General features: G+C 54.9%; 3 protein-coding genes across 3 annotated transcripts; all 3 read left to right on the top strand.

Annotated features, from left to right (window-relative positions):
• Positions 1 to 903: 903 nt before the first annotated feature.
• ABB37_03415 (hypothetical protein) lies at positions 904 to 6371 on the top strand (the record flags this gene model as incomplete). The annotated part of the gene is made up of 1 exon (XM_015800751.1): positions 904 to 6371. Exon 1 carries the CDS (start codon positions 1701 to 1703, stop codon positions 6369 to 6371), a length of 4671 nt encoding a protein of 1556 aa, XP_015660758.1. The 5' UTR covers positions 904 to 1700.
• Positions 6372 to 7402: 1031 nt separating this feature from the next.
• ABB37_03414 (hypothetical protein) lies at positions 7403 to 15507 on the top strand (the record flags this gene model as incomplete). Its single annotated transcript, XM_015800750.1, has 1 exon — positions 7403 to 15507. The coding sequence occupies exon 1, from the start codon at positions 7990 to 7992 to the stop codon at positions 15505 to 15507; it is 7518 nt and encodes a 2505-aa protein (XP_015660757.1). The 5' UTR covers positions 7403 to 7989.
• Positions 15508 to 16217: 710 nt separating this feature from the next.
• On the top strand, positions 16218 to 17923 carry ABB37_03413 (protein phosphatase 2C-like protein; the record flags this gene model as incomplete). Its single annotated transcript, XM_015800749.1, has 1 exon — positions 16218 to 17923. Exon 1 carries the CDS (start codon positions 16625 to 16627, stop codon positions 17921 to 17923), a length of 1299 nt encoding a protein of 432 aa, XP_015660756.1. The 5' UTR covers positions 16218 to 16624.
• Positions 17924 to 19836: the final 1913 nt, after the last annotated feature.

The following is a 19836-nucleotide window of genomic DNA, read 5'->3' as shown; positions in this document are numbered from 1 at the left end:
CGAAAGTGAAATACTGATTAACTTCTCTTTTCACTGGTTTTAATAAATGTAAGGGGAGGGAGGCTAACACGTGCTCTGAGAACTGCGTCTCAGCAAGTATCAAGCTCTTTATTTTAATTACTGCTGCTGTGGTGAGTTCTCTCCTCATCACGCTGAAATGAGGCGTTTTATGACGGCGATTCTTACGTGTGCTTCATGAGCGCCTCTCGACGGATACGGATTATGTGCCAGTGACAAGCATTGTTTGAAAAGAAGAACAACTGGTACAGGTCTTGTCTTTAGAGCAAAGGTAACCCAAGAAATTACTCCTATCGTCCCAAACAAAGTGCTTCTTTGGGAAGGTCTCATGACTCACATATGTGCCCCTTAGATTAGTCTTTCTTTGTTTCCGTTTGTTTATGCAAGGACGTTTCTTGCTGTAGGCGCCTTTTATTCTCAAAAGGCACTGGATACACCTAAGAAATGGTTTTCTGGTCTGTGTGTGTGTGTGTGTGTTATTAAACGGACGCTGGCGGTTGCGGCTGGAATGTGTCCTATTAGCACCGTTGTACCGTACCTTTTCAGAATGCTTGTTGAGGTCGTCTCAGCGGCCACAGTTTCTTTTGTTGCTACGTCTTCTATACTCTGTTGTAGCGGAGATTAACATAGCACCAGAAACTCAAGACGTCTCCTTGTCTTTCGCAATGACGCTGTGGAGCGACTGCCGCCGTCTACTGTAGCTTGTAGGCCGTGATGCTCTCGGTATCTTCTGCAAGTGCAAATTTAGTGCCTTTCTCTCAAATGAAAGTTGTGAGATGTTTCTTCGAATGATCAAAAGTGGTTTTGGATATGACAAATACTTTCCTGCTCTTCTCTTTTGTCTTCATCTTATTCTGTTCTTTGCATTTGCCTTTTTTTTTTTCAGCTGCATATTTTGTACTTGCACAATTTTTGTCAAACGTACCGTTTTCCTCGTTTTCTGTTAGGGTCACCTGTTTAAGCTCAGGTGCTGTGCTGCCAGTGTTCCGTTGCTTTCTCAAACCTTCCTCTCTCCCTTTTTCTCTTGACGGCTGATTGAAGTCTCGGTTTGTCTCTTGTTGAAAGAGAGTTTTCTTTTCCCTTGTCATTTAGCTTTAGGAATTTGACCGTGAGGCTCAGTATTTTTTTTTTTATTCTTACAACATAGTTCTTCTTTTGATCTCTTTTTCTTCTTCTTTATTTTTGATCATTTTCTTGTTTCTCTTTTCCCCTCTTCTGCTTCTCATCACGTGTCGTTTTGAGGAGAACATAGGACAGGATTTAAGAGGTTTCAATTGGTTTGCTTTAGAGTCTGTTTTGATTTCTAGCGGCAGTTTGTGAACACGATCGAGACGTTGAAGGTACTCTCAAAGTACGAAAAATAAAGCAGCACGAAAGCACACAGCGTAGAGGTTTCTTATCTCTTTTTCTTTTCGTGCGTGAGTAAATCGGAATTGTTTGTACTGAAAGCTGCTCTGCACCTGGTTTTTATCACACGTTTATCGCTATAACAAAGGTGGTTGAGTCTTGTAGTCGCGCAGCGAGACGTTTATTATTATTATTATTATTATTATTATTATTATTTCTCTTTCGTACCGCGTATACACTTTTTCATCATTCACTGACAACATAGTACCATCCAAACTACAAGCGTGTTCACATACGCACATACACATCCAGCCATTGACCGTCCTTGCTTTGAGATGGCCAGTGAAACTATGGACGGAGCAGTGGTCTCGTTTGAGTACCTCGATTCCAAAAAGAAGTGGTGTTGGTCTGTGGGACAGGTCACTTCCTCAGATGATCACCTTTGCACCGTTAAAGAGTGGTCGGGCGCGTCGGTTGACAAAGCGTTCTCTGAAAAGGTAGAGTCGGAAGTAGGAGCATCAAAAGAAGAGGCCCGCAAGTGCCAGGAGCGTTTACTGTCCATTCGTGATCAAATGGACAAGGAGTCCATGGGTGAGTCCAAGGCCGAAAAGGAGCGTACCGCGCAGGACTTGAGTGAGTGTTTGGCCGAGATTGGCAAGCATCGCCGTCATTATCGCTCCTTGGAGGAAGATCTGAAAAAGTTGATCTCTGCTTCTCCTGCTCAACTTAAGGTCAAAGCGTTTACACCTTCAACTAACACGTTGACTATCTTACGCAGCTCTGTTCTCAAGGAAGTCGTTGTGTACTCTTTATCTATGGCATTGCTTTCATCTGAAGAATACGAAGCCATGGAAAGCCTTTCTGCCCAGCATCGCTCCCAAATGGCGAAGGAATTGGCTCATGCCAATGGATCTGTGGAGGAAGCTCTAAACAAGTTCAGCGAGATGCAAGAACAGATTCACGACCTAGAAAGCAAAGTGAAGCAACTGGATAACGTTCCTTTGGCTAGTCGTGGGGTAGCTCGATCGGAGGAAATTTCCAAACTTCAGGACAGAATTAAGGAACTAGAAGCGCTCGACTGGCGCTGCACATTGGACGAAAATGCGGCTTTGGTGTCAACCAACCACTCGTATGACTTTCCTTGGGATGATGGGAAACTCCTGTTACATCATAAACCGGAGGAAACAAAGGCTGTTGTCACTGCCGAAATTGCGTTTGCGTGCGGCGTTCCTATTTACTGCGTCACGACAACTGCACTCAAATGCGATGACCGCAATCTCGGTGTTGAATTCTCAGTTAGTCACCCGCTGAACGTTTCTCTCAAGATAATTGACGAGCGCGTTGCAAACTACTGCTTCCCTTCTCTGCAGCACCTGCATCAGAACCCTCTCGGTGAAAAAGCGGGACTAGATCACGCAATAGAGGAAATCGAACGCGCGCTTGGCATCCCTGAAGGTAAGCACGAGGGTCTCTATTTCAGCGAGTTTGTTGAAAACATGCCCGATATGTCTTTCAGCAACGACAAAGACGCTTACGAGAGTGAGATTGGAGACCTTTTGATGCTTCTGGACAAGATCAACAATGAGAACAGATCTTTGCAGTATACCCTGGACAAAGCCACTGAAGAGCTAAAGAAACAGGTTACTGCGGCGCAAAAAGATCAAGAGTCTCTGAACAACGAGGTTGCACGGCTTCGTGACATTATCGCGAAACTGAAGGACCTTGCCGACCAGCAGGAGAAAGAGTTGGAAGAAAACCGCCTTCAACGACAACGTGCTGAGCAAGCCCGTTTCCGCCGCAATCTACAGCCTCCTGCTGAGAACGCTGGAAACCCTGAATACGCAGTAACGATGGATGAGTACACTCGCCAGCGTGATGCCGCGGATGAGGCGCAGGAAGCATTCGAGCAAGAAAAGGCAAAGGCGGAAGAGATGTTTGAGCGTTTGAAGCAATACGAAGACGAGTCGATGCGGTGTGCGGAGCACCAAAAGGATCTAGAAGAGGCGCTAGCCGCCAAAGATCAAGCTGCAGCCGACAGTTCCAGCGCACTCGAGAGCGAACTGCTTGACGTTCTGATGCAGCTGAAAGCTTCTGAAGCCTGCTGCAAGGCTCTCAAAGAATTGAATGCTCAGCAGGCGGCGGAGTTGAAGGAATTCAGGACGAGACGCATCGCCGCGTTTGTGGCCCGCGAAACGCATGGGGGGTTGGAGATTCATGAGCCATCACTTGCATGCGAACAGTCTGAGAGCTCGGCAGTCAACCCGGATCTCTTGGCCCAAGAGCCTTTGTATTGCGTCACTGAAGATGAGTACAAGAGCATGCAAAACTTGGCCGATGAGCAGGCTAATCAAGTGGGGGAACTGACAGAACAACTTGCATCGCAACAGCAACACTTCCATGAGCTTCAGAACGACCTTCAGGCAGCGCAACTGGCCGAGCCCATGAAAGAAGAGGTGGCTGCGTTCCGCGCGAAGCGCAACGATGCGCTTGCGGCTCGCGATGCCGACGAGTCGCTGCCGACCGATGAGAAGCCGCTGTCGACTGAGGATGCGGTAGCACGCGCCGTGGACCCGCAGCAGATCGCGGACGAGCCGCTGTACGTTGCGACGCTGGAAGAGCTACAGGATGCTCGCGACGCTGCTGAGCGCGAAAAGGAGGCGGCCGACGATAGTTGCGCTGCCGTGGAAGCTGAGCTCCTTGATGTCTTGACGCAGATGAAGGCACTGGAGGGGGAAAATGCTGCCCTGTGTGCCGTTGGAAAGGAGAAGGATGACTTGGTGGACGAGCTGAAGCAGCATGACTGCCGTGCAAACAACAGCGATAAGACGAAGCCGCAGTCGACGACAAGCCACAAGAAGGTGTTCGAGGGCGATGACTGGGGTGTTCTGCTGAAGAAGCCGCATGCGCTGCACGACGCATTCGTGACTGATGTGAGCGCTGCGTGCCGTGTTGGTCGTGAGGACGTGACGGGAGTTGCGTTTGAGCTTGGCAGCCTTCACGCGAGTGTGGACGTCACGCACAACAGCGACCTGAGTGGCGAAGCTGTCACGAAGATGCTGGATGACTACCACTACCCCAACATGTGGACGCTGTATGCGAATCGGGACAGACCAAAGGAAGGATTGGATGCCGCCGAGGAAACGATAGCGCAGTTGGAGGAGGCCCGTGCTGCGAAGGAGGAGGAGGCCGCGCGTCTTGCAGATGAGCTGGAGAAGAAGAGGACGGAGGCGGCGAAGCTCGCCGATGAGGTGGCTGCGTTCCGCGCGAAGCGCAACGATGCGCTTGCGGCTCGCGATGCCGACGAGTCGCTGCCGACCGATGAGAAGCCGCTGTCGACTGAGGATGCGGTAGCACGCGCCGTGGACCCGCAGCAGATCGCGGACGAGCCACTGTACGTTGCGACGCTGGAGGAGCTCAAGGAGCAACGTGAACAGAACGCTCAGATGACGCACGACATGGATGTTCTTGGCGAGCGGATCCGCGATGCGATGGAGCCGATCGAAGCTGATGGAGTGGCTAGCGAGGCTGTGCTGGACCAGCTGGAAAAATTGTTGAAGGAGTTAGAGGACGCCCGTGAGGCTGAGCAGGCAGCTCGCGACGATGCGGACGAAAAGAACACCAAACTGGATGAACTCCGCGACGTTTTTGCGGCAGAAGACGAGCGTCAGAAGAATGATCTTGAAGAGGCACGCGGGGAAATCGAACGTTTGCAGCGCGAGCTTGAGTTGCTGACGGACAAGCTTGATGAGGCGTGCAAACTCTACGGAGATGCCGATATGGCCAATGCGGAGGGGGTCGAAAAGATGGAGGCGTTTGCGGATTTGGTGGCTGCGGCTCAGGACTCTGAGAAAGATGCTCGGAATCAGCTGGAGGCGAAGGAGGACGAACTGGCGCAGCTTCGACAAGCGCTGGAGGATGCTCGCTCTCACGACGACGCGATCGACGCTCTTCAAGACGAAGTGGCGCATCTGCAGAGGGAGAAGGAGATCGCCGAGACGGAGTTGGTGAACGCACAGAAGGATCTGAACGACGCGAATCAGGACCTCCGCGCTGCGGAGGACAAGGCGGCTGAGAAAGAGAGGGAGGTGGAGAGCATGACGCTCGACCTCGACGCGCTGAACAACCGTATCCAAGACCTGCTTGAGGAGTTAGAGGAGAAGACCGATCAGTACAACCAAGTGATCAAGGATCTGGACGACTTCGCTAAAAACCAAAACCGCGAGGATGAGAAGGAATTGCTGCAACGCCTTGCAGCCCGCGAACAGGAGCTCTTTGAACTGCAAGAAGCGCGCCGCGGCGAGAACGACGAGCATGAGAAGCAAGTCAATGTCTTGCAAGATCAGATCAACCGCTTGCGTGATCAGACGGACAAAGACAATACGCTGCACGACGGCCTGCAGGGCGAGCTGGCGCGGTCGCGCAAGGCGCTCGCCGATGCAGAGGAGGCCGTACGGGCGAAGAACGCGGAGAACAACGCGCTTCGGGATGACATCGAAGGCATGATCGATGAGCATGACACCCAAATGCGCGAGGCGGACGGGAAGTTGGAGGACAAGAGCAAGGAGGTGTCCGACGCGTTGGAGCGCCTGGAGGAGATGACTGCGATGGTGCAGGATGCCCGCGAGAGTGAGGAGAGCGCGCTGCGCCTGCGCGCAGATTCCGACGCGGAGGTGTTCCGCCTTCAGAAGGAGCTCGACCAACTCAAGCAACTGCAAAACTCCATGACCGAACCCGGTGTTGATAAGGATGGCCTCATGGCACAAGTCATGGACGCCGAGGCACAAGTTCGCGACGCCGAGGCCGCATTGCGCAATAAGGACGCTGAGTTCGATGACGCAGAGCGCAATTGGCGAGAGAAGCTTAATAAAGCCGAGGACCTCAATAGCGATATGCGCCGTCTGCTCAAGCGCTCAATGGCTGCCCTGTCCAAGTCGAAGGACACGATGGGCAACTCGGCGAATTCCCTCGACTCCTTCCGCGATGATCTGAAGCCGATGATGCAGTGACCACAACGTTCCAGATAACTAGCCTCTTTCATGAGTACTCGTTCTTTTTACGCAGACGCGTCATATGCTGCGTTCTCTGGTTTTCTTTTCCCACTGCTTCGGCTTCTTCTTTCTTTTCCTTTTTTGTCCTCGTGTAAAAATGCGGAACTCTACGTGCAGAAAAGAATATGAGTCCCTGCTGAACAGCATCTTAATCTTCTCTTTTCGAAATTGTAGTTTGTATGTGTCTCGAAGATTTGCGCTACTGCTCTTCCTCACAAGTAGGAGTGTCAGTGACGCAGTAGTGATAGTGCGAGACTACGGTGATCGTGTGCACACTGTTTTTTAACCTGTGCTCCCGTTCTGTAGCAGTGCGCTAGAGGCTGCAGATGCCTTTGCTGTTGTATTCCCGTCATTGTTGTTTTTTCTTTTTCGTTTTTAAAGAAGCGTAGTTGATTCCTCTGTAGTTATTATCACTGTTATTACTATTGCTTATATACTTTTTAAAATGCTGTACGGCAACACTTTTGCAAGACGACTAGCTGCGGCTCGGCGTACCTCACAAACGGTGGTACTCTTTTTTTTTGGTTCGCGGGTTCGTTTGACGCGACGTGCTCCTTCCTCATGGTGAGGCGATAGAATCTGAAAAGCGACCAACACAACACCGACTAAAAAGTGATGCGGGTTTTTGTTGAGGTCGTCCTGAGTGACATATATACTGTATCCGTCGTCCATGCAAAGAAGATGTGCAACAACAACAACAACAAAAACCCAACGTTTTGTGGGACTTACAAATGCGTGGCCATAGCTTTACCCCTCCTCAACGTACGGATGACCAAGAGGCAAGCAGATAAGAAAGGTAAATTCTCCTCAATTGTGTCTCGCAAAACCTTTGAAACTGCGCTTTGTCTCACTTTTCTGTCTCGCGTTCAATTCCTTGTTTTCCCCTGTGCAAAACCGTCTTCTTTTCTTTTTCATATCCTGGTCTCTCTCTCTCTCGCTGGTTTCTGAAACCTTTCTTGACTCCTTGTTCTTCTCTCCCCCCGACTTCAGGTGCGTAGTTTTGAATTGACATAGCATTTGTACTACTACTACTACTACGTATAGGAAGAGGAAGAACACGGCCAACCAACTAGCAAAAGGAACGGCGCTGGGGAGGAGAAAAAAGAAAGGGAAAACGCTGTTCCTTCTGCGTGCGTCGGCGCATGCTTAGCCGCATAACATACAACACAGCTTTCTTTTTTGCCGCGATAGAGATCAAAAGAAGAAGCCGCAGAAGCACAACATAGTCTTCTTGGGCTTCCGCCTCTTTTCGCTCGTGCTCTGAATGTCAAAGAAGGACAAGAAAAGGCGAACTGCTTCCGCATCCCATATTGATTTCACACAAACGAGGATCTGAGCACGTTGGAGAAAGAAGAAGAGGAGAGAATCGAAGGCGTTTATTCTCAGCATTGCTTCCTTGTTTTATACACAACACAAGCACACATTTTTCCCGACGCTCAATTTTGTCCCTTTTCCGCTGTTGCCTTTTCAGCCTGCTTCGGCTTTGTGTTTGCATTGACAGCCCTCACGTCTGCCGTCTCTTTTTTTCTCTTTTTACTTCTTTCCTCTTTTGTTGCTGCGGCACTGAAGGGAAAACATGGAGAAGGGAATTGACGAAGTGCTCGACGCGGGTACACGTCTCTTGGCTGAGATGAAGAGCGGCACGCGTGAGCGCACGATGCTCTCGTCGGTCATCAAGGCGCTGAAACGGCGGGTGCAGGAGACGAAGCAGCCGCAACGCGTCCCAGGACAGACGACTCCGTCGAAAACGTCAGGGAACGTACGTGCGCCCGCGCCGGCAACCCCACCTCCGCGAGATGCGTCCACTGCCCTTCCTTCCGACGCCGGGACGACAACCCCTGCTGCGGAGAAGCCGGCAAAAGGGCATGACCCGCTACCTGCCCAAGTCAACACAACTCTTCCTTCCACTGTGGCGGCGACGGCGACGGCCAATACACCGGAGAAGACGCGTGCCATGTCGGCATCCCCGCTACCCAGCGCATCCGCGGAGACGTCATCAAGTACGTCTTACAATCCCATCCAGCAGCATTTGTGTGATGAAGACGAGATGAGCAAGCTCGCGTACGCGTGTCGGATGGCTATCATCGGCGAGAACGGGGGCACGAATCGTAACTCACCGCGGATGCTGACGGCGTCGCTGGAATTGGCCGCTGTCGTTTTGACGAGCGGGGTTATTCCACAGGAGCTGATCGCACCGGTACCTGTCTTTGCCATCCCTGAATCCACCATGACCGGCGCACAGGTGTTCTTTTCAAAGTTGCTCGGTGGCAAAAAGCATGTTGCGGCTTCAGGACAAGCCGGGACTTCCCGTGAGGCGGGTAGCGAAGCCCGCTCCACCGTGTCCAGCGCCAGCCCCCAACCCGCCGAGGAGGATAAGCCGAAAGTAAACATGCGCGATCAGCTTGTGGATGCCGTACTGACCACGGTGGATGCTGCGCAGGCCAAGGAGTCCAACGACCGGCTTTGTTTTGTGACGATTGCGTCGCTTATGGCGTGTGCGGTGCCTCGGCTGAGCCGCTGCACCTGCGCGGATGTGCAGGCAAACACGCTGCTCTCGCAACAGCTCTCCGTGCACGGTGGGCGACTCGTGCGCGTCTTTCGGCTTCTTCTTGCGTGGTGCAGCCGCCCCCAAGGCCTATCGTCCATCTTTGTCGATGAAGCACAGAAGGCGGTTCACGGCATTACTCGCGCGCTGTCGAAATACGTGGAGTTCGAGGCAAATGATCAAAGCGGCGCCGGCAGAGAGAAGGCGAGGAGCAAGCAGCCGAACAACCTTCCGCAGGACCCCTCGCAACCCAAGCAACGGCAAGAGCAGCAAACGCAAGATCTATCGACGGCTTCCAGCTCTGCCCCCACTTCCGTCGCTGCCACCCCTCTCACGTCACTGTCCGCAGCAGCTGCCCGCACAGGGCGAGACGGCGTGAACGGCTTTGCGGATTCGTTGGCGTCGCACAACAGGGTCGACACGGCCGCGTCTCTGTCGGCAAATGCCTCCTTTCTGGCCACCACCGCCACGTCCCCACTGATGGAGGTGCAGCGCTTCATGAGTCTGGACGAGACGAGCACCATTACGGTTCCGCCGTTGGCAGCACCGCGAGTGCTGCGTGGGGTGCGGGATATGCGACTGCTGCTGGCGTTGTGCGGAAACGTGGCGCGCCTCACGCCCCTCCCGGGCATCACGTCCACGTCTGGCGGTGGCGTTGCTGCTGCTGCGGTGGCGGACACGAGTAGCAGCGACGGTGCGTTGAGTGGGGTGAATGCGGTACGGTCCGGCGGGGCCCACCGCGACGCAGCAGCCAGTGCCAAGACGAGTGGTGCCGTGGGGCTGGCCGGCAAGGTCGGTGCTGAGGACGACGCCGACGGCGCAGCCTTGACGGCGAGCTTCCCGGCGCAGTACATGAACACAAACACGCTAGCGACGTCGCTCAGCTTCATCCTGTATGTCGTGGTGAACGGTGGGCCGCGGTTTCGCAAGAGCACGGAAATTGTCCCGCTGCTGCGGCAGCTCGTCGTCCCTGCGGCGGTGCGCACCTCCGTCTCGGATGACTTGGATGTCTTCCGACTCTCCGTCAATCTCCTCCTGCTATGCTGTTTGCGCTTCGGTCCGCAGATGGTGAACGAAACCAGCACCGTCTTCCGCCACGTGTACTTCCGCGTGCTGGAATCTTCATTTACCGCGCTTGAGCACAAGATGCTCGTCTTGGACGCCTTCAACTCCTACATTGAGGAGCCGCAACTGCTTTTGGGTCTCTTCCTCAACTACGACTGCAACACGCACTCGCAGAGCATCTACGAAATGATGATCCATTACCTCGGCGCGCTGGCCATGCCGCCCGCGCAGAACATCTTCAACGTCAACCTCGCCGCGGAGCTGAAACGGGTGCTCACGGTACGACTGGAGTACGACGTGCCGGAGTCGCTGCGTCGCAAGGCGCTCGTTAGTCTCCTGCAGGTCTCCGACTCGAATATTCAGTGGATTGAGCGCTTTGAGTGCGATCAGGAGGAGGACAGCCACGGCTCCGCAGCGTCGTCCACAACCACTATCACCGCGCACGCCCACCCTGGCGCCCTTGAGGCCACGCTGACGGACATCACCGACGGCCACGGCGCCCGCGACGGCGGCGAGGACGGACTGCGACGCAGCGACGCATCACAGCAGGTGGTCGGGCCAGACGGGGGAGCTGGTGGCGGCCCTGGCGCTAACACGGAAACTTTTTTGCAGGTGCGCCGCTACAAGGATGCCTTTCGCAAGTTCCTCTACCTTTTCAACGAGAAAGCGACTCCCGATGCGGCCATAGGGTACTTGAAGAGCTCCGTGTTGATGTTGGATGATACGGAGCTCGCCGCGCCCGCAGCGATGGTGACGCCCACCCCCGCCACCCCAGAGCTGCAGGCGACGAGCGACGAGGCGGAGAATACTGCGCAAGTGGAGGCGGAGGTCGTGGCCGCCGCCGCTGCAAGGCTCGAAGATGAAAATGCGTCGCGGGAGACGACAGGGGATGCGAGGTCGGAGGCGAGAACAGATGAGATGCAGTCCAATGCAGGGGAGAACGGTGCGGTGCCGCCAACGGTGGCAGAAGAGCCCACTGCCGCGACAGACCCGCCCGTGTCGACAAACGCACCTGCGGCGGCGGAGAATGGTGCCGCGACTACAACAGCCACCGCGGCCGCCGCGCCTGTCGTCAGCGACGTGGATGACGCGATGCGTCTGCCGGCAAGGCGGGTCGCCGTGTTCCTGAAGCGAAACGAAGACTACATAGACAAAATGATTTTGGGCGACTACTTTTCCAAGAGCTTCCTCAAACCCCCGACGCGCGTGGTTTTTGAGGAGTGGATTGCGCAACACGACTTCACCGACATGACCCTTGACGCGGCTCTGCGTCTCTTCCTCGGCGGGTTTAAGCTGCTTGGCGAGGCGCAGGTGGTGGATCGGACCATGGAGCTCTTCGCGGCGCAGTTCTGCCGCCAGAACCACGGCGTCTTCGGGTCCGCCGACACCGCCTTCATTCTGTCGTTTTCGATATGCATGCTCAACACCGATGCACACAGCCCGCACATCAAAAACAAAATGACGAAGGAGGGATTCCTGCAGAACAACAAAGGCATCGACGAGGGCAACGACGTCGACCCCGCCATCCTCGGCGGCATCTACGACCGCATCAGCGCGGATGAGATCGTGCTGCGACCTTCGCCCAAATGCTTCACGCAGCTGTCGTCGAAGAAGCCATCGGACAGCGGGAAGCGCGGCGACATCAAGGTAACGACAAGCCTCCTAGACTCCATTCCACTGCTGCGGCACCTCGCTCCGATTGCCACCGCCATCACGGACAAGGTGCTGCTGCCGATAGATGCGGCAGGCTACGGACTTTTCAACTCGTCGCAGCGCAAGCGCGAAGAAATGTACCAGCGCGAGCTGCGCACGACGCTCAAGGCGGTCATGGATGCGCTGCAGGAGGCGTCGACCAACGACGCGGTACATCACGCGATGTTCGTCACCGCGACGAGCATCGAAAATGCACTGCCGATGTGGGAGGTGACGGTGGACGTGGTGTGCCACGTTGTGCTACTGTCACTGCAACAGCTGCTCGAGGACTCCGAGAAGTACGTGCGGCCGCAGGCCTTTTCGTCGCCGAACACCAGCAGTGAAAAGGCCCCCGGCTCAGAGTACGACGCCGTCGCCGCCTTCATGGAAGACACCAAGAGCGCCAGCTACTTCAGTGCCATGCTCACAGGTCTACACAACACCGTCCGTGTGTGCTGCTCGTTTGGGAACGTCTCGCACACGGAGCAGCTGCTGGAGCACGCGTTCGAGATGACGCACCTCAGTTCCGTCGTGGTGGTGTCTGCGCTGCCGAGTGCACGGGTCACGGTGCAGAGCACGTTGCCCTTCACACGCCTGAATCTTCTTTCGACATTTCTGAACCTGTTTGTGTACTGCGGGGTTTCCTTCAACGCGCGAGGGTGGCAGGCCGCGTACAAGGCGATGTCCCTGGTGGACGCTCTCGCGAATGGCGTGGAGGGGATGTGGCGGCGGCAGGCGCGGCGCCTGCACGGGTCTGCGCTTGCGTCGCGCGAGACGGGTCTCATCGCCCCAGCAAGGCCTACGGAGCCGGTAACCTCGCCGTCCCCTCCTCCACCCGGCAAGGCGACGGCGCCGAACAACAACAACGGCTCTCCCATTTCCGTAGCCCCCAAAGAACGCCAGTACGCAGACCTGTGGTTCGGCGCCCTGAATGACGTCCCGTCCTCCATCGTCGATCGCGCCTCGCGAGAGAACCGCAAGAGCATCCTGTCCGGCCTGCGCGCCACCTCCACGAGTCACGTCGACCTGTGGCTCGACCACCTCTTCGACGCCACGCAGTACCCGTCGCGGGTGCAGCTGGAGATGACGAACGGCTTGGTGAAAGTGTGCGAGATGGAGCTGCAGTACGGCCGCACCTTTTCCCTCACGCGACTGTTTGACTTTGTGGGCATTTGCGCCTCCTTTTCGAGCCGATTGCAGTGGCGCGAGCTGTGGACGCATGCGAGCGAGGTGTTCACCTTGGCAGGTTGCGGCAGCAGCACAGAGATCGCCCTCTCCTCCTTGGACGGTCTGCGCCTCATCGCACTCACGTATTTGATGCGCGAGGAGCTGCTCAACTATTCCTTCCAGAAGGAGGTGCTGAAGCCTTTCGAGTCGATCTTGATGTCGAACCAGAACGTGAGCTGCCGGCAGAAAGTGATGATGATCTTGTCGGAGTTGATCGACTTCCGCGCGGCGCATCTAGCGAGTGGGTGGAATGTTGTCTTCTCGTGTCTGAGCCACGCCGCCGCCATCCCAGACGTCGCGCCGGAAGCGTGGGCAATCTGCGAGGGCATCATGGCCAAACACATTGCCCACCTCAAGGACTGCTTCAGCGACTTAATTTTCTGCCTCACCACCTTCGCCTGCTCCGGCGTGGACGAAAGCATGCCGCTGCGGGCCATCTCGTACCTTATTGTGTGTGGGCATTGGCTGCAGTACGGTCTCGAGGCCCCGCCGTCCGACGTTCGGGCGGCCGACACGGTGGCGCGGTGGGCGGTGCGTTTCCACACCGTCGAGCAGGAGCTCGCTGCGGCGCGCATGCTTGGCAAACACCTCCCCCGCGTCACACTCGCCGCAGAACCCCTAACCTACGACGCACCGCTGCAGAAGCCGACCACCTTCACCACCAAGACGAACTACCACCTGTGGATGTCTCTCTTTGAAGGAATGGTGCCAATCGTTGTCGTGCACAGCTCTGTGCGGGTGCGTGCGCATGCCCTGTCGTCCATCTGGGCATTGCTGGCACAGTACGCCGGGCTCTTCGACGACGAGGTGCAGAGCTCGCTCTTCAGCGGCATGGTGCGGCCGATGCTCACGACGCTCTTCACCCACGTGCCGGAGGGCGTCGATGTGACGTCGCCGCCGATGGCCGGCAACTCCGAGTTCGACCGCTTCGACTACCGCCTCCTCGTGTACTTTGCCTTGAAAGGGATGCTGCTTGCCTGCAAGCACCACACCCATCTTCTCACACTCGCCTGCAAGGCGTTGGTCGAGCTGGTTGAGACGACGAAGATATCCTTGCAGATGATGCGCAACGATTACGTGGACGAGGTGCTGCGCGTTTGCTTCGACTTGGTCTGGGCCGCGCCGTCCCTCGTGACCATCGATGCTCTGGAGCAGCTGGCGCCGCTGCCAGCCCCCTCCGCTGGCGAAGCGCAAAACTACGCGGAGCGCCTGTACCAGTTGATCCCGACCGAGGCGCGCCACAACAACCCTTTCCTGGTCGGCCTCGTGCACGAGCTCCAGCAGGCCGGCGTGGTGGACGTGGTGCACTTCAAACGGACGGCGGGGTGGACGGAGCTGCACCAGACGCCGGCCGCGCAGAACCTGCCGGTGCAGGTGGACCTCTCAGCCACCTCGGTGGAGGCGGCGAGCGCGATGGTGGTGCAGCTCCGCTCGACCATATACGACTGCCTCACGCGCGGGTTGATGGGGCAGCTGCACCAACTCCTCAGCGTCTACGAAAGCGACCGCGCGGTGTGCCTGGCGGTGACCGGCGCGCTGCGCCACGTGCTTCTCGGCGTCAGCTTCTACTTTGTCGTCACGCGCGACGCACGGGCGGTGGGGCTTTTGAAGTCTGTCATGTCCACCGCACACGACCACGTCGCGAAGGAGACCCACGAAGTCGAGCTGATGAAGATCGACGCGGCCGTTGGAGGCGCCAGTGCAGCAGACGTCACCGCTGTTTCCCCCGCCTCCCCCGCCTCTCCCGCCTCTTCCCCTCCCTCACCCTCTGGCTTCGTTAGTTCTCCCTCTCGTGTTTTCTTCAAGGCTTCGAATGGCTCTGCGATAGAGACGCTGCTGCTCATTCCGTATGCGTGCGTGCTGCTCGAATTCATTGCCTCCTTTGATTTGGGCGAGCTGGACACCAACGTGGTGTGCGGTGACCTCGACGTCTACATGAAGCGCTGCCTTGACGAGATGAGGCACGCGAGGCAACTGTGCGTGGAGCTGCAGCTTAGTGCTGAGAACGGCATCGGCGGAACTTCAAGCGCGTGCGCAGACGCAGCAGCAACGACAACACAAACCGAATCACCGTCGTCGCCACCAGTATCACCACCGCCACCGCAGTCACCGACTTCGCGCGAGAAACGAGACGGCGTCGTGACGCGCGACGTCACTGCGGCTGCCTCGGCCGCCGCCAACCCCCGCGACGCGTTCACGGTGTACGAAGGCCTGCACTTTTGTGACGTGTTTCGCTGCGCCTGCTACCCCATCGCGTCTCGCCTGCTCTACTTGACCCCGCAGACGCCCGTCGTGGTGCAGCACCGCATTTTCGCGGAGTGGTGTTATGTACTGCACACCTACGCCCTCAAGTGCATTGCGATCCTGGGAAACCGCTCCGTTTTGCTGCGGGCGTGCTCGACCCGTGCGCTGGTAGATTTGCTGTGTAGCATCCCTAGCGCACTGGAGGAAGGGGCCACCAGCGTGTTTCTCAACAGCTGCTGGGAGGAGATGGATCTGCACTGCAGCATGCCGTCGAGTTCGTGTGTGGAGCTGTGCACGAGCGTTATTCTTTCGCGCCTGTAGCCGAGTGGAATGGCATCAGGTAGCACGGAAGACAAGGAGAGCACTTCGGTGGTAGGATTCAAGCATTTCCATGAAAACGAAAAAGGAAAGCCTTTTTTTTCTCAAGCACCCTTTCACTTATCTGCTCCTTTTGTTAAAAGTGTGTTTCTCTCGTGTGTGTTTTTGTTGCTTTTGAACTTGATTTCGGCCAGCATGCTGTTGTGTACACATGAGGGCGTATTTTTTGTTTTATTCATTGCTGTTTTGCGTCAACGTGGCTAGCGTGCTTATATGCTTCTCGTTTCTTCTCCTCTCTGTCTTGAGGGGACGTTCCGTTGCTTCCTCCTTAAAACCACTTCACCACCACCACCACAACCTAAAACGTAACTAGCGCAATCACTTGCTACACGCATTAGCGACGTTAAGGTGTAGGAGTAGTGTGTGCCAACCGCGGCTCCAATAAAAGACATAAAATGGTGAGCTTCGTACGTTCTCTCTCTCTCTCTCCCGTTCTCTCGCGTACGCGTTGGCTCATTTGTCTTTCTTGTAGACATCAAAGATGCTTTGACGGCAGCAAGCCGGCGGGGGTACGGCGCGGTGGATGAACCAAGGCAACTTTACACTGTTGTCTCCGGTGGCGTTTTGCGTTGACTTTAGTTGATTCTGCTCTTTCTCTCTCTCCTTCTCCCCGCAATGCTTGACACTCCACCTGAATATATATACATATTAAAGCTATTAAGTTGTTCTTACCACAACTTCAGTCTACACGGCGGCGTTCTTTTCCTTTTCAAGGATCTGTTCGGCGTGTAATAAACATTTATTTATATATTTGTTGCGTTGGCGACTTTAGCCCCCACCTTCGTTTTCTCCCTTTCTGCACATCTGTTTGACTCCATTCTACCTCGCAACGACAGGGTTTCGTATCTCTACCCTGGTCGCTTCGCCCGCGGAGTCGCATCACACAGAACCAGGCAATACAACTCGGTCGACAGAGCAGGACAATCTACCGCTCTACTTCCTTTTCTCTTGCAGCCGAAAGCACGATCGACAGGAGCAGAAACCCCGAGAAGGCAAAAAGCAACTATTATTGGAGACCCTTACTGCACCAAATACAAAAAGAAAATACACGGCAGAAGAAATGAAGGCGAAAAAGGAAGAGTCGTCTGTGAAGACGGACGCACCGAGGTCAGCCAAGATGACGCAGGAGACGACGGCAGGCGGCAGTCTGAAGAAGAAGGTTTCAATGCCACAGGCAAAAAAGAAGCCCCCAACGGTGCCCGTCAGCAAGAGCAGCCCGACGACGCTCAACCCATCGGCTGGGCGGCACCCTTACTCACTCCCTAGCGGCGTTGACGCGACGGACAAGAACGCGCGCGAGCGTCCGCCGAAACCAGCCAACGCACCGCTGGCACCCACCGCCGGATGTGACGACGGCGCGTGCAGCGAGCCCTCCTCCGCCAAGTCGATCCCCACCACATCCAGTGCGACACCGTCGCTACAGAACTCCACAGCGGCTCTCCTCGCACGCCCCAGTAGCACACGCAAGACGGCCTTCGTTGTCGTCGACCACGGCGTGACGGCTGAGCAGGGCACACGCAGAACAATGGAGGACCAGCACACGATGCTGGCCGAGGGCATCCCCTTCTTTGGGGTCTACGACGGTCATGGCGGGACGCAGTGCGCCGAGTATCTGCGCGACCACCTGCACGGCTTTATCTTCAGCAACCCCGAGCTAAAAACAAACCCACGGAAAGCCATCGTGGACGGCATCGTCGAGGCCGACAACGCCTTCTTAGCTCTCTCGGAGAGGGAAACAAATGAATCAGGCAGTGTGTGTGCGGTAGCGCTTATTATAGACGACAAGCTCGTCGTGGGCAACGTCGGCGACTGCGAGGCCGTGCTCGCACGCGATGGCAAGCCCGTCGTGCTGACCGTGCGCCACACCATCGCGAGCAACCCGAGCGAGGAGGAGCGCGTACGCGGCGTGGGTGGGAAAGTCTGCCATAACCGCGTAGGACACCCCAACTACAACCCCGCAGTGGTCAGTCTCGCCGTTACTCGCGCCATCGGCGATGCCGGCTTCAAGCTGGCCCGGTACACGGACGGAAAGGCGTCGGGTGTGATTGCGGTACCCGACACGACTGTCACGAAGCTGACGGACGACGACGAGTTCCTCGTGATTGGGTGCGACGGCTTGTGGGATGTCATGACGTACGAGGAGGTCGTAGACTTCTGCTACCGCCGCTTTCAGGAGGGCATGACGGCGCAGTGCATTGCCGAGGAGCTTGCACAGGCTGCCCTGGCAAAAGGTAGCACCGATAATGTGACGGCGATGTTGGTGCACCTGACGCGGCGTGAGGGCCTGCAGAGCACCCGCGAGTTTGTGCCAGAGGCCGCCGTGTCCACATCAACGCGCAACCTCTCGGAGGAGCCGTAGAAAATGAGAAGAAAAAGAGCAGCATCGACACCACAGCAAGAAGAACTACCAACCTCGCAGCTCACGTTTGAGACACAGAGATTCTTCTCTTGTTTTTTTCTTTTTCTTCCGTCCTCGAATGTTGCACGTTCAACGTGATTTCTTGACCACAACTGCGGTGTTTCGTGCTTGGATTCTTTTTTGTTTTTCTCGCTGTACCACGTGGCTTTTCTTTTTCCATACGGTTACATCTGTTTTTTTTTTGTCTTGTCTTATCACCGTCGTAAGCACCACGTATTTATTGAATGTTGTCTGCTGCCGATTACTGTAGTTATTACTCTTCCTATTATAATACACCTTTTTTTCTTATTGGTGTTGCCGCTTTGTCGTGAAGCGGTTCGAATGTCTGCTCAGGAAGTTTCTTTTCGTAGTTATCCGCGCTTGTAGAGCTCTTTCTTTTTTTCTTTCTGCGTCCCGAAGCAGCAACTGTCTGTTAAGAGAAGGAGCGGCGATCGAAAAGAAAGAGGAACTAAATCGCGGCTTCTGTTTTACTGAGCCAACGACGAGAGGAAGGTCTCATGGTGAGCGACTTATTGCGTATAGGGTGCTATGCGGGCTCTAAAAAAAAGGGGGGAGGGAAGGGAAAAGCGAACAACTCTATTTTTCATGGAAGCAGCTGCATAAAAGGAAAGGGAAAAGAAGAGAACAACGTTGGGTCCCACAACTCATGTGAGGCGTTAAGTCGGCATTATTTGAGGATTTCTGGTGAGCTGCCTGTTTGTTTTCTTTGCTTCGTGTTCTCCATGAACTCGTGTGCGTTTTAAGCGTGCTGTTGTTGCAAATGGACTCCGCTAAGAAGAGTGAAGACTCCTGCTGTTTGTTTGCTGTTGTGTACACGTCCCTTGTGTGCGTTCACGTCCGCACTCCCTTTTTTTTTCGTTTTCTTGTTTTCGAAGCGTTTTCGTTGGCGCTTGGGAGACAAGAAAAAGAAAAAGAGAGGAGCGTTTCGCTTAATTCCTGTTGCTCGGTTTTCAGGTATGTGCATCACCGCTGATCCTCACCTGTTGTTCGCGGTAGCCTCACTTCTTACCCTAACGCTGTTTCTATGTTACCGGCTGTGGATGTGATATATCTATATATCTATATATACATATATATTTATTTATCTACCTATCTATATATTCCTGTTTGTTGCGTTTGTTTTTGCGTCAGTCGAATCGTTGTGTGCTTGTATGTATGGAAAATTGTTTGTTTTCTCCTTGTCTATTACTCTTACATTTTTTTTGGTCTTTGTTTCCTGGCTTTTCTTTTTCTTCGGGATCCCTTTCGGAATGCGCTTCTTTGTTGCTAGATTGACTTTTTTTTTGTAAAACAGAGACAAAAAAAATTGATGCCGTCTTGCCATTTCAGGATAGCGAGAGCGCAGGAACGCCACAGCGGGCGTGCGATACGAGTCGCATGTGGGCGCATTGTCCGTGCAGATTATGGCACACTTGTGGCCCAAGTACAGCTGATCGCACTTCATGTATTGACCTTTTTCCTTTTGGTGGTCGTTCATGACAACTCGTGCTCAGCGGAAGGGCCAACTGCCGTGTTGACGTCGACGGTGTGTCAGCTGCTCTGAACGCAACGTCATTTCCGTTGTCCGCTGCGTTTTTGGCGCAGAAGGAAAGCAGAGCGAAGCGTCAACTGCGCTGCGCATATGCTTCTGTGTGTATATGTCTATGTATATGTGTTGGTCGCGCGTCGGAGGAACAAGTTGTGATAGTGAACTGACGTGCAGCCTACTCACACACACACACACACACACACACACACACACGCACAACAACCTTCTTCCCTCTACCGTCCTCTTTCCGTACTCTTACCTCTTCTCATCTTTTGCAACTCATTGCGCTGCTTTGAAATGCTTTATTGGCTGTTGTCGCCTTCCA

Source organism: Leptomonas pyrrhocoris, assembly GCF_001293395.1.
Source record: "Leptomonas pyrrhocoris isolate H10 chromosome Unknown, whole genome shotgun sequence".
Taxonomy (NCBI): domain Eukaryota; phylum Euglenozoa; class Kinetoplastea; order Trypanosomatida; family Trypanosomatidae; genus Leptomonas; species Leptomonas pyrrhocoris.
Note: the sequence above shows the minus strand (reverse complement) of the source record. Positions and strands in the feature narration are given on the sequence as shown.